The sequence below is a fragment of the Macaca mulatta genome, chromosome 3 (genome assembly GCF_049350105.2).
Source record: "Macaca mulatta isolate MMU2019108-1 chromosome 3, T2T-MMU8v2.0, whole genome shotgun sequence".
NCBI lineage: Eukaryota > Metazoa > Chordata > Mammalia > Primates > Cercopithecidae > Macaca > Macaca mulatta.
Window position 1 is genome coordinate 117,429,666 of NC_133408.1, and position 12,131 is coordinate 117,441,796.

The 12,131-nt window shown below is 34.6% G+C and overlaps 1 protein-coding gene across 17 annotated transcripts in view; it reads right to left on the reverse strand.

Moving 5' to 3' along the window:
- Nucleotides 1-12,131, reverse strand: part of PHF14 (PHD finger protein 14) — a 199,605-nt gene that overhangs the window by 144,945 nt on the left and 42,529 nt on the right. For all 17 annotated transcript variants that reach the window (XR_003728243.2, XR_013415440.1, XR_013415441.1 and 14 more), the window contains 2 exons: nucleotides 6,694-6,805; nucleotides 1,264-1,401 (listed from right to left, as the gene is read on the reverse strand). Coding sequence is in view for 13 of the 17 variants with exons in the window: in XM_077997009.1 (XP_077853135.1) it covers nucleotides 1,264-1,401; nucleotides 6,694-6,805 (250 nt within the window). In the remaining 4 variants the exon portion in view is untranslated. The remainder of the gene's footprint in view (nucleotides 1-1,263; nucleotides 1,402-6,693; nucleotides 6,806-12,131) is intronic.

The window sequence follows — 12,131 nt, forward strand, 5'->3', positions numbered from 1 at the left end:
GAGACTGGAACAGCTGTATGTATCAAAAACAGCTACATGTATCAAAAATACAATTCCTATAAGATTTGTTTATTCATAAAATACATCCTTCAAATTTTTTTCTACAAATTTTCTTCATCAGAGTATCTTTACTTATTTTCTGGAAATGAAATAAATGTACTAAGATAAAATCTCAGCACAATAAGCAAAATTTACCCAATAAAAGAAAAAACATAACAAGGAGAGGCTTAGATTATTACCATAAAGCCATCATGAATATACAATAAAAATTATTAAATAAACAGTCTTTACTATATGAGCTTAAAGGATGAACTGAACCTGCTCACGATTCGTTAACATTCTTAAAAATTACTGCAGACCCTAAAGAGTTTATGTGAGTTATATTTCAGACAGTTACCATATTAAAAATTAAAACTGAAAAATTTTTGCAATATTCATTAATTTATTTTAAACAAAGGGCCCATTACAGAAGCATACACTTTTACTAAAATAAATACAATTCACATACACACAAAAATTTAGTGAGGAGAGTGGCACTGTTTTACATTTTTGCAAATATCTAGACATTAGTCTAGATAGCTGACATAAAAAAAGGTAGCTGGGTTCTCAAAATTGTTTCCATATTCAGTGGGTTCTATTGTTATACTGTATGTAATCTCTGGAAGTCTCCACTAATACTCATGAAAGAACAGAGTTCAGAAAAGTAAATAACATTTTATAGTGTAATGAAAATAGTTTTAAACTCAGACTACTTGAACAAATCTTAATGAGTCCCCAAAACACTGAAAACTACTGTTTAATGTAAAGACAATAAATCTGAAAGGAATATTATGGAATTAAAAATAACAGTAAAGAGATAGTAACAGAGATACTGAAGACACAGTAATGATTTTACTTAAATAAAAATAGAGCAAGGTTACTCAAATACAGTTTCAGATTCGCGTATAAAATATTCCTTTTTTTAAACTATAATTCATGGGGCTGAAATGCTGACATTTTAATGCTTTAAGACAACTTGGATTATCTTTCATTTTATCAGTCAGATCTCACTATAAAAATTTTAATGTTTTCCAAATGTCTGACTAGCTTTAAGACTGACAAAACTCATAGAGATTTACTCTTAACCTTTTAGAACAGTGATCCTGGCAACAACTTTAAAAATAAATGTTAAAATTTCTTTTATTATTTATACTTGTTATAGGACATAGAGTCAAAAGATGTCTTGTGAACATATTCACCAACTATGGGTTTAAATAAACCTACCTCTTCCGCTGCTGCCTCTGAAAGCAGACCTTCCTTCTGAGCACAGGTCACATGGAAATAGGCTCTGCACATCCCTGCATCACAGCTGATGCAAACTCCAGTTCTAGCAAAGCGAGGGTCTTCACAAAAGCTACACTCCTACAACAAAGAAACAGAAAAACTCTCAAAGCAAACTTATTTCCAGACTAAAGACTGCATTCTCATACAAAGCATCCACTAAATATTTAAAATGTTAAATACAAATAGTGAACCAATTATGTACCAAGACAAACAATAACTGTAAAAAACATAATTACCTATATGGTTCAAATCAAAATTCAACTAATTTAATGGTAATAACAAATAATAATACAACCATAGTTAAAATTATTTGAGGATTTACTATGTGCCAGTCACTATTCTAAACACTTTACATATATAGACAGTACCCAGTTTACAATAATTCCACTTCTAATTTTTTAACTTTACAATGTTGCAAAAGCAATACACACTCAGCAGAAACCACACTTTCAGTACCCATACAACCACTCTGTTTTCCATTTTCAGTATAGTATTCAATAAGTTACACAACATAGTTAACATTTTATTATAAAATAAAGTTTTTTGTCAGATGATTGTGTTCAAGTGTAGGCTAATGTAAGTGTTCCAAGCATATTTAAGGTAGGCAACACTAAGCTATGCTCAGTAGGTTAGGTGTATTAAATTAATTTCAACTTAAAATATTTTAAACTTACAACGGATTTATCAGGATGTAAACCCACCATAAGTCAAGGACTCTATGTATAAATATATGTAATCATTAAACACAACTACTATGAAGAAGAGATACTATAACTATTCCCATTTTACACGAGGAAATTAAAGACATGTTAAGAAATCTGCTTGCCAAAAATAACAAGGAAAGTAAATATAAGGCTTCAAACCAGGACAATCTTACTTTAAAGCCCACCATTAAGCTGTACTAATTCTTAAACAATATAAAATTGCTTGGAAAAGGAAACAAGAGATCAGAGAAAATCCAACAAAAAATCTAGGCATTACAACCTAGAAATCATGCATGTTTTAAATTTCTTTAAGACAACTAAAAGTAATAAAACCAAAGTATGAACTGTTGAAATTACCACAAATCCTTTCAGATTTATTTTTTTTATTCCTTTATCTCTTAAAAAAAGGCGGGTGGAGGGGGAATAGCTAGTCTAAAAGTTTAAACTACTCTGGTAAAAGAAATCTTCATAAAAGAAAAAGACGTTAAATTATGAAAGACTGACAGTGGACAATTAAAGAATTGTTTAATATAAGTATTAAAAGTGAACTACATAAGAAGGAAACAAATACAAGGAAAATGTTAAAATTTCAATAGTCAAATCCTGACATTCTACTGCCTAGTTAATAACAGTAGAACATAAATGGTATAATATATTGGCAAATAGCAATCTAACCATGAGACTGAGAGAGAGAGATAAAGAGAAATTAAATTATTTAAAGGATGTCAACACTGTGAACAGAGACACATTGTTTAGGATAATTCTCTGGGTAATTTCATGTAATATGCTGAAATTGAGCAAGGGATTTCAGAATGAATATAAGGAAAATATTCCTGACACCCTTTTTATATTATAAAACAATCTATCAAAGAAAACAGAATCTTCCTCAATTGCCTGAATCATTTAAAATGCTAGTGAACTAAGCAACTGAGAACACAGAAGGAGAACATAATTCAGATTGGAAAATGAGTAGACAATGTGGTCTAGAAGGCTGTCCCAGTCATAACTCACAACATTGTATGTGATTTTGCAGAGGCGCCAGAGAGTACCTAATTTTCAACTCAGTTTCCCAGTGATATTTTCTTAAAGCAAAATAAGCAAGAGGAAATTAGCCTGTACCTGTTTCTGTATATGGAATCTCACACAAGGTGAAATTTAATTCAGAAAAATTCCTTGTAATAAATCAAATTTAAAAACAAAACAAAACAAAAAAATCAAAAAACAAGCTTCAACTAAACACAACAGCCAACTAGACATTAGATAATGTAACTGGACACCTTCTACTAAATCATACCCATATAGAAAAACAACACAGCTGTAGCCAATTAAGTAATTTCCTTACTTTAGTTCCACATTCAGAAAATAAAAACCCACTGCTCACACTATTAAAGTGGACATCTCTGAGCCTTTTCTAGTTGTAAGTACTGCCCAATAAATATATCTGTTAATTTACTGGGCAACTTGAGAAAAATCTGTCTCAAATAACCTCTGTTAAATTTACAAGCATACATCAGAGATAATGCAAGTTCAGCTCCAGACCACTTCAATAAAGTATCACAATAAAATAAATCACAAAAATTTTTTAGTTTCTCCACGCATTTTCAAGTTGTTTACACTATCTGTAGTCCATTATATGTATAATAACATTATGTATTTCTAAAATGTATATACATTAATTTAAAAATACTTTATTGCTAAAAAATGCTAATGATCACTTGAGCCTTCAGCAAGTCATAATCTTTTTACTGGTGAAAGATGCTGCTTTGATGTGGATGGCCACTGACTGATGGGGTGGTTGCTGAAAGTTGGAGTGGCTGTGGCAATTTCTCTTTTCTTTTTTTTTTTTAAGATGGAGTCTCACTCTGTCTGGAGTATGCAGTGGCGTAATCTCGGCTCACTGCAACCTCTGCCTCCTGGGTTCAAGTGATTCTCCTGCCTCAGCCTCCTGAGTAGCTGGGGTTACAGGCACGTGCCACCACACTCAGCTAATTTTTGTATTTTTAGTAGATACAGGGTTTTGCCATGTTGGCCAGGCTGGTCTCGAACTCCTCTCAGGTGACCCACCGAACTCGGCCTCCCAAATTGTCAGGATTACAGGCGTGAGCCACCGCGCATGGCCTGGCAATTTCTTAAAATAAAACAACAATGAAGTTTGCTGCATAGATTCATTCTTCCTTTTATGAAAGATGTCTCTGTGGCATGTGATGCTGTTTGACAGCATTTTACCCATGGTAGAACTTTCTTCAAAATTGGAGTCAATCCTCTCAAACCCTCTTGCTGCTTAATCAATCAAGTTTATGTAATATCCTAAGTCCTTTGTCGTAATTTTAACAACGTTCATAGCATCTTCACCAGGAGTAGATTCCAACTCAAGAAACCACTTTCTTCACTCATCCATGAGAAGTAACTCCTCATCTGTTCAAATTTTATCATGAGATCTCAGCAATTCAGTCACCTCTGGCTACACTTCTAATTCTACTTCTCTTGCTATTTCTGCCACATCAGCAGTGACTTCCTCCACTGAAGTCTTCAACCCCCTCAAAGTTATCCATAAAGGCTGCAATCAACTTCTTCCAAACTCCTGTTAATATGGATATTTTGACCTCCTCCCATGAATCATAAATATTCTTAATGACATCTAGAAAAGTGACTCCTTTCTAGGTTTTCAATTTACTTTGCCTAGATCCACTGGAGGAATCACTATGTATGGAAGCTATAGCCTTATGAAATGTATTTCTTAAATAATAAGACTTCAAAGTCAAAATGACTCCTTGATCCATGGGCTTCAGAATGGCTGTTGTGACAGCAGGCAGGAAAACACATTAATCTCCTTGTACTTCATCAGAGCTCTAACGAGCAGTAATCTTTTGAAAGGAAGCTTTTTTCTGAGCAGTAAGTCCCAACAAGGGGTTTAAAATATCCAGTAAACCATGCTGTACACAGATGTGCTGTGTACGGGCTTTGTTGCTCCATTTACAAAGCATAGGCAGAACAGACTTATCATAATTCTTAAGGGCTCTAGGATTTTCACAATAGTACAGGAGCGCTGGCTTCAACTTAAAGTCACCAGCTCTGTTAAGTCTCTAAACAAGAGAGACAGCCTGCCTTTCGAAGCCAGATAGTGACTTCTCCTCTCTAGCTATGGGAAGTCCTAGATGGCATCTTCTTCCAATAGAAGACTGTTTTACCTACATTGAAAATCTTTGTTGAATGTATGAGTCTTCATCATTTGTCTTAGCTAAATCTTCTGAATAACTTGCTGCAGCTTCTCCATCAGTACCTGCTGCATCTTCTTCACGTCTTATATTACGGAGATAGCTTCTTTCCTTAAACCTCATGAACCAACCTCTGCTACCTTCCAACTTTTCTTCTGCAGCTTCCTCACCTCTCTCAGCCTTCACAATATTGAACAGTTAGGGTCATGCTCTGGATAAGGTTTTGGCCTAAGGGAATGTTGTGGCTGCTATGATCTATCCAGACTATTAAAATTTTCTCCATTATCAGCAATATGGCTGTTTCACTTTCTTATCATTCATGTGTTTGCTGGAGTAGCACTTTTAATTTCCTTCAGGAACTTTTCCTTTGCACTGACATATTGGCTATTTGGCAGAAGAGGCCCAGCTTTTGGCCTACCTAGGCTTTCGACATGCCTTCCTCACTAAGCTTAATCATTTCTAGCTTTTAATTTAAAGTGACAGATGTATGACTCTTCCTTTCACTTGAAAACTTAGAGGCCAATGTAGAATTACTAATTGGCAAAATTGCTTTTTCTTTTTTTTTGAGAAGGAGTCTCACTCTGTCACCCAGGCTGGAGTGCCGTGACGCAATCTCAGCTCACTGCAACCTCTGCCTCCTGGGTTCAAGCGATTCTCCTGCCTCAACCTCCTGAGTGGCTAGGATTACAGGCACCGGCCACCACGCCCAGCTAATTTTTTGTATTTTTAGTAGAGACAAGGTTTCACCATGTTGGCCAGGCTGGTCTCGAACTCCTAACCTCAAGTATTATCTGCCCACCTTGGCCTCCCAAAGTGCTGGGATAACAGGCGTGAGCCACCGCACCCAGCCCTAATTGGCCAAATTTCAGTATCACTGTGTCTCAGCGAAACAGAGAGGCCCCAAGTCAGGGAGAAAGATAGGGGAACACCAGGTTGGTGAAGCAGTCAGAACACACATAACATACATCAATTAAGTTCACCATCTATGTTAACAGCATATATCAATTAAGTTCACCATCTATGTTAACGGCATGTTAACAGCACCCCAAAACAATTACAATAACAGCATCAAAGATCATTTCTAATATTCTTTTTCATAATTTTGACAAATTCCACTTCAAAAGTAAAGTCAGAAATTAGGCTTGTATTTGATCCAACTAATTGTAAATAAGGTTTTGGTCTATGTATTAGGCACTGTGAACAGTGCCAGGGAAATGGTAGTAGTATCAATTATCATTTTACCTCCTATGTTATTCTAAATTGAGAATGTATAGAATAATGTATACATTATTGGCTTTCTGGGAAAACTACTCAATAATAAATGATTCAGTGCTAAATAGGATGATTCCTAGTAAGCATTTCTGCAGTCAACATAACACAAATAAAAAGTCATGTAAGCTAACAAGTAAAACCTTTCTCTTTCAAGCTATCAAAAATATTTTATGTCTCACCTTGGCACCATATTTGGAATAGTTCATTTCCGTTAGTGTTACTGGTCGTAATTTGTCAATATCTCCAAAGGCTACTCCAGGAACATACAGGGCACAAACAATATGAACCCATCTAAGGAAAGAAATGATTTTGCTATCAAATCTTTTAATAAAATTCCCACACACAAAACAAACATATAAAACACCTGCCATCTCAAAATACTACCAAGAGAATTCTGTAATCAAATGTCCCCCAATCTCAGGCACATCATTAAAAAATATGAAACACCTACAGAATAACAGTTACAAAAAAGGGGAGTGAAATTACTTTTCCAGCAGCTTAGACAAAACTGAGAGCTAACAACTATAATTGCCTTTCACTTAAAATTCACTCACTGCACTTTGCACTTATCTATTCTTAAATATTTGCATAAAACTACTATTCAAATGAAACAAAACATTTTCATATGCAAGGAAAGGTAGTCACATTCATTATTTTAAGCCCTTTGAGAATTAAGAATACTAATTTAATAACTGTGAAGTTACTCTGCAGTAATTAAGTAAAATTTCTCTTTCTTGTTACTCTTTTCCAAAAGCTGCTGGGGTAATAATATTTAAGGACATATTTTACACTTTTTGTATACAGTTTAACTTCCTTTCCAGGTTAAAACTGCTAGGAAAAGGTACAGAATAAGCAATTCACATTTTCATTCATCTTATCTGTTTACCATACAACCTATATACTAAAATTCATATGCCCCAAATATAAATATTTGTTAAAAGTTTGAATAATGCCATAAGACTAAACAAAGAATGCTCAGAGTTTCAGTACACTGGAAAAAATTGCAGTTGTTTCTAATTTCATTTTTAAAAACCTGCTCTGAACCATTTTTAATATATTAGGCACTCTTTCTGCTTGCTTAAAACAAAACAAACAGTGGGATCACTGACTTTGAAATTTAAATAGTAGATCTCATCACTTTTGTAAGAAAGAGGGTCACAGGAACAAATCTCTATTAACCCTGTGAATATATTAACAACAAATTCTGCTTTATCACAACTTAAGAGGCTATGCATGCTACATGGTTCTGGTTTTTGTGGTGCATTATGAGTTTTAAAGGACTAAGATCAAAAATTATTCTCTAGAGGCACTGGGAAAAATAGTTACAAATCCTTTTAAAAATTATCTTTTTTATTGGAGAAAAAAATCCAAGGTTTTGAGATTTTCTTGATAGAATATTTTAATCCAACCTCCCAAATGCATCCTGTGGAGTTCAATATAAAGATACACATCTTCAACAAGCAGCTGCTTTCTCAATTTAATTTGTTCAGTTTTTTCATGCTCCACTGATGGATTAAATGTCGCTATACTCTGTAGAAGTTTATCTTTGATAAACCTAACAGCTGGCTGCTTGCTTCATACTGACCTTCTTAAAATGTAGTACACAAGTACTACAGATTTAAACTGCCATTTCAATGTGACTGGCACACAAGTATACCATTTCTCCCAACCACTCATGAGGATACTAACTTGAGTCCTCATTAAAATACCTATCAAAGTCAATGAAAATCATGGCCAAGACAAGTATGGTCCCTTTTAATACCAGCTGTAAATAGTTTCTTGTTCATTTGTTTGGATGCACATAATTTATAACTTTGTAATTAAGACAAATCTGCAAATCAAAAAAAAAATCTTCCTTGTTACTTTACCATTAATTTTGCTTGGAGCTATTATGACAGATGTTGATTGGGGAAAGGAACAGGAAATAAGCATCACATAAAACCACCAAAAAATAAGAGTTGGAACTGTCATCCTAGCACAAACTATTAACAGATTATTTTAAACTCATATATTTTAATAAAACAGACTAAGTAGAACGATACTTCTCAAAAGACTCATTTAAGAATGAAAACTATATTAATCAATAAAATTGGAGTTTAAAGTACTCTGTATCAGTAATGTCTTTACAGCATGTAAAACAAATTCACGTCAAGTATGTTATTTTCATTCCTTCATCCAGTAATCAATTGTAAGTGTCTACGAGGTACAGAGCACCATAAAGGTAGTTTGGAAATTATAAAGATGTGTGTGAAGTGCTTACAGCAGAGTGTGGCTCACTGTCTTCACTCAAGAAATGTTAAGTACAAGGAAAAAAAAGCCTAAAAGCTTCTGTTGAGTGGGAGGTTGTTCATTTACATATGAAGAATTGGTTTCAGAAAGATTAACTGATTTTCAAATATAACAAGCCTAGCAAGGGACAGAACTAAGACTTACTAAGTCTAGAATTTTAAAGGAAAAAAAAAGAAAGAAGTGGTAGGGCACAGTGGCTCATGCCTGTAATCCCAGCACTTTGAGAGGCAGAGGTAGGAGGATCACTTAAGCTCAGGAGTTTGAGACCAGCCTGGGCAACATGGTGAAACTCCATTGCTACAAAAAATACAAAATTCAGCCAGGTGTCGTGGCATGCCCCTGTAGTCCCAGCTACTTGGGAGGCTGAAGTAGGATGATTTCTTGAGCCTAGGAGGCAGGAATTTACAATGAGCTGAGATCATGCCACTGCACTCCAGTCAGGTTGACGAAGCCAGACCTTCTCTCAAGAAAAAAAGAAAAAAATGGCCAGGTACAGTAATCCTAACACTTTGGGAGGCTGAGGTGGGAAGACTACTTGAGCCCAGGAGTTCAAGACCAGCCTGGGCAACAGGATGAAACCTCATCTCTACAGAAAAATACAAACATTAGCCAGGTGTGGTGGCGCTACCTATAACCTGAGCTACTCAGGAGGCTTCAGTGGGAGGATCACTTGAGCCTAGGAAGGAGAGGTTGCAGTGAGCCAACATCGTGCCACTGCATTTCAGCCTAGGCAACAGAGCCAGACCCTGTCTGAAGGGTAAAAAAAAAAGAAAGAACTGAGACATAAAGATTTCAATGCTGCCTTTTATTGCAACATAAAGCTTAGTTTTAAAAATTAAGGAATTTAGTTCAGAGCCATATTTGATTTCACAATAGCTAGGAGGACATCCAACAAAGGACATAAAGAAGAAGAGTGCAACAAATGATAATGGAAACACAACGTACCAAAACCTATGGGATACAGCAAAAGCCCTACTAAGAGGGAAGTTTATAGCTATAAGTGCCTACATCAAAAGAGAAAAAACTTCAAATAAACAATCCAATGATGCATCTTAAAGAACTAGGAAAGCAAGAGCAAACCAAACCCAAAATTAGTGGAAGAATTAATAAAGATCAGACCAGAAATAAAATTGAAATGAAAAAAATATATACAAAAGATCAATGAAACAAAATGTTGGTATTTTGAAAAGGTAAACAAAACTAACAAACCTTTAGCCAGGCTAAGGAAAAAAGAGTGAAGATACAAATAAATAAAATTGGAAATAAAAAAGGAGACATTATAACTGATATTGCAGAAATTCAAAGGATCATTAGCAGCTGCTATGGGCAACTATATGTCAATAAATTAGAAAATCTAGAAGAAATGAATAAATTCCTAGACACATACAACCTACAAAGATTGAACCATGAAGAAATCCAAAGCCTGCACAGACCAATAACAAGTAATGAGATTGAAGCCATAATAAAGTCTCCCAGTAAAGAAAAGCCTGGGACTGCTTGACCTGATGGCTTCGCTGCTGAATTTTACCAAACACTTAAAGAAGAATACCAATCTTACTCAAACTATTCCAAAAAGCAGAGGAAGAGGGAATATTTCCAAACTCATTCTACAAGGCCAATGTTACTCTGATACCAAAACCAGCCAAAGGCACATCAAAAAAAGAAAACTACAGGCCAGTATCTCTGATGAACACTGATGCAAAAATCCTCAACAAAATACCAGCAAACTGAATTTAACAATACATTAGAAAGATCATTATGACCAAGTAAGATTTATCCCTGGGATGCAAGGATGGTTTAACATAAGCAAATCAATCAACATGATACATCACATCAACAGAATAAAGGATAAAAACCATACGATCATTTCAACTGATGCTGAAAAAGCATTTAATAAAATTCAACATCGCTTCATCATAAAAACTCCCCAAAACCAGGGGACAGAAAGACATACCTCAACATAATAAAAGTCATATATGACAGATCCACAGCTAGTATCATACTGAATGGGAAAAACTGTAAGCTTTTCCTCTAAGATCTGGAAAACGACAAGTATACCCACTGTCACCACTGTTATTCAACATAGTACTGGAAGCCCTAGCTTCCAGCAATCAGACAACAGAAAGATATAAAGGGCATCCAAATTGGAAAGAAAGAAGTCAAATTATTCTTGTTTGCAGATAATATAATGCCATATATGGAAAAACCTAAAGACTCCATAAGAAAACTATTAGAACCGATAAATTCAGTAAAGTTGCAGAAGACAAAAGCAACATACAAAAATCAGGAGCATGTCTACATGACAACAGTGAATAATCTGAAAAAGAAATTTTAAAAGTAGTGGCATTTATAATAGCCACACATAAGATTAAATATCTCGGAATTAACTTAAACAAATAAGTAAAAGATCTCTATAATAACAACTATAAAACACTGATGAAACAAATTGAAGACGACACCAAAAAATGGAAAACTATTCCATGTTCATGAACTGGAAGAATCAATATTGTTAAAATGCCCATACTAGCCAAAGCAATGTACAGATTCAATGCAATCCCTATCAAAATACCAAAGACATCCTTCACAGAAATAGAAAAAACAATCCTAAAATGTATATAGAACCACAAAACACCCAGAATAGCCAAAGCTATCCTAAGCAAAAAAGAATCATACTACCTGACTTCAAATTATACCACAGACCTATAGTAACCAAAACAGCATGGTATTGTCATAAAACAGATACACAGAACAATGGAAGAGAATAGAGAATTCTGAAACAAATCCACACACCTAAATGGACTTAATTCAACAAAGGTGCCAGGAACATATATACGGGAAAAGAGCTTCTTCAATAAATGGTCCTGAAAAACTAGATATCCATATGCAGAAGAAGGAAACTAGACCCCATCTCTTGCCATATACAAAAATCAAATCAAAATGGATTAAAGACTTAAATCTAAGACCTCATACTATGAAAATACTACAAGAAAACGTTGGGGAAAATCTCCAGGACACTGCTCTGGGCAAAATTTCTTGAGCAAAACTCCACAAGCACAAGCAACCAAAGCAAAAATAGACAAAAGATATCATACCAGGTTTTAAAAAAAGCAGGATCACAAGTTGGACAAATGATACAATCATCAAACTGAAGAGACAACCCACAAAATGGCAGAAAATATTTGCAAATTACCCAACTAACAAGGGATAAATTACCAGAATATATAAGGAGTTCAAGTAACTCTACAGGAAAAAAAATCTAATAATCTGATTAAAAATAGACTAAAGATTTGAATAGACATTTCTCAAAAGACACACAAAAGGAAGTTCA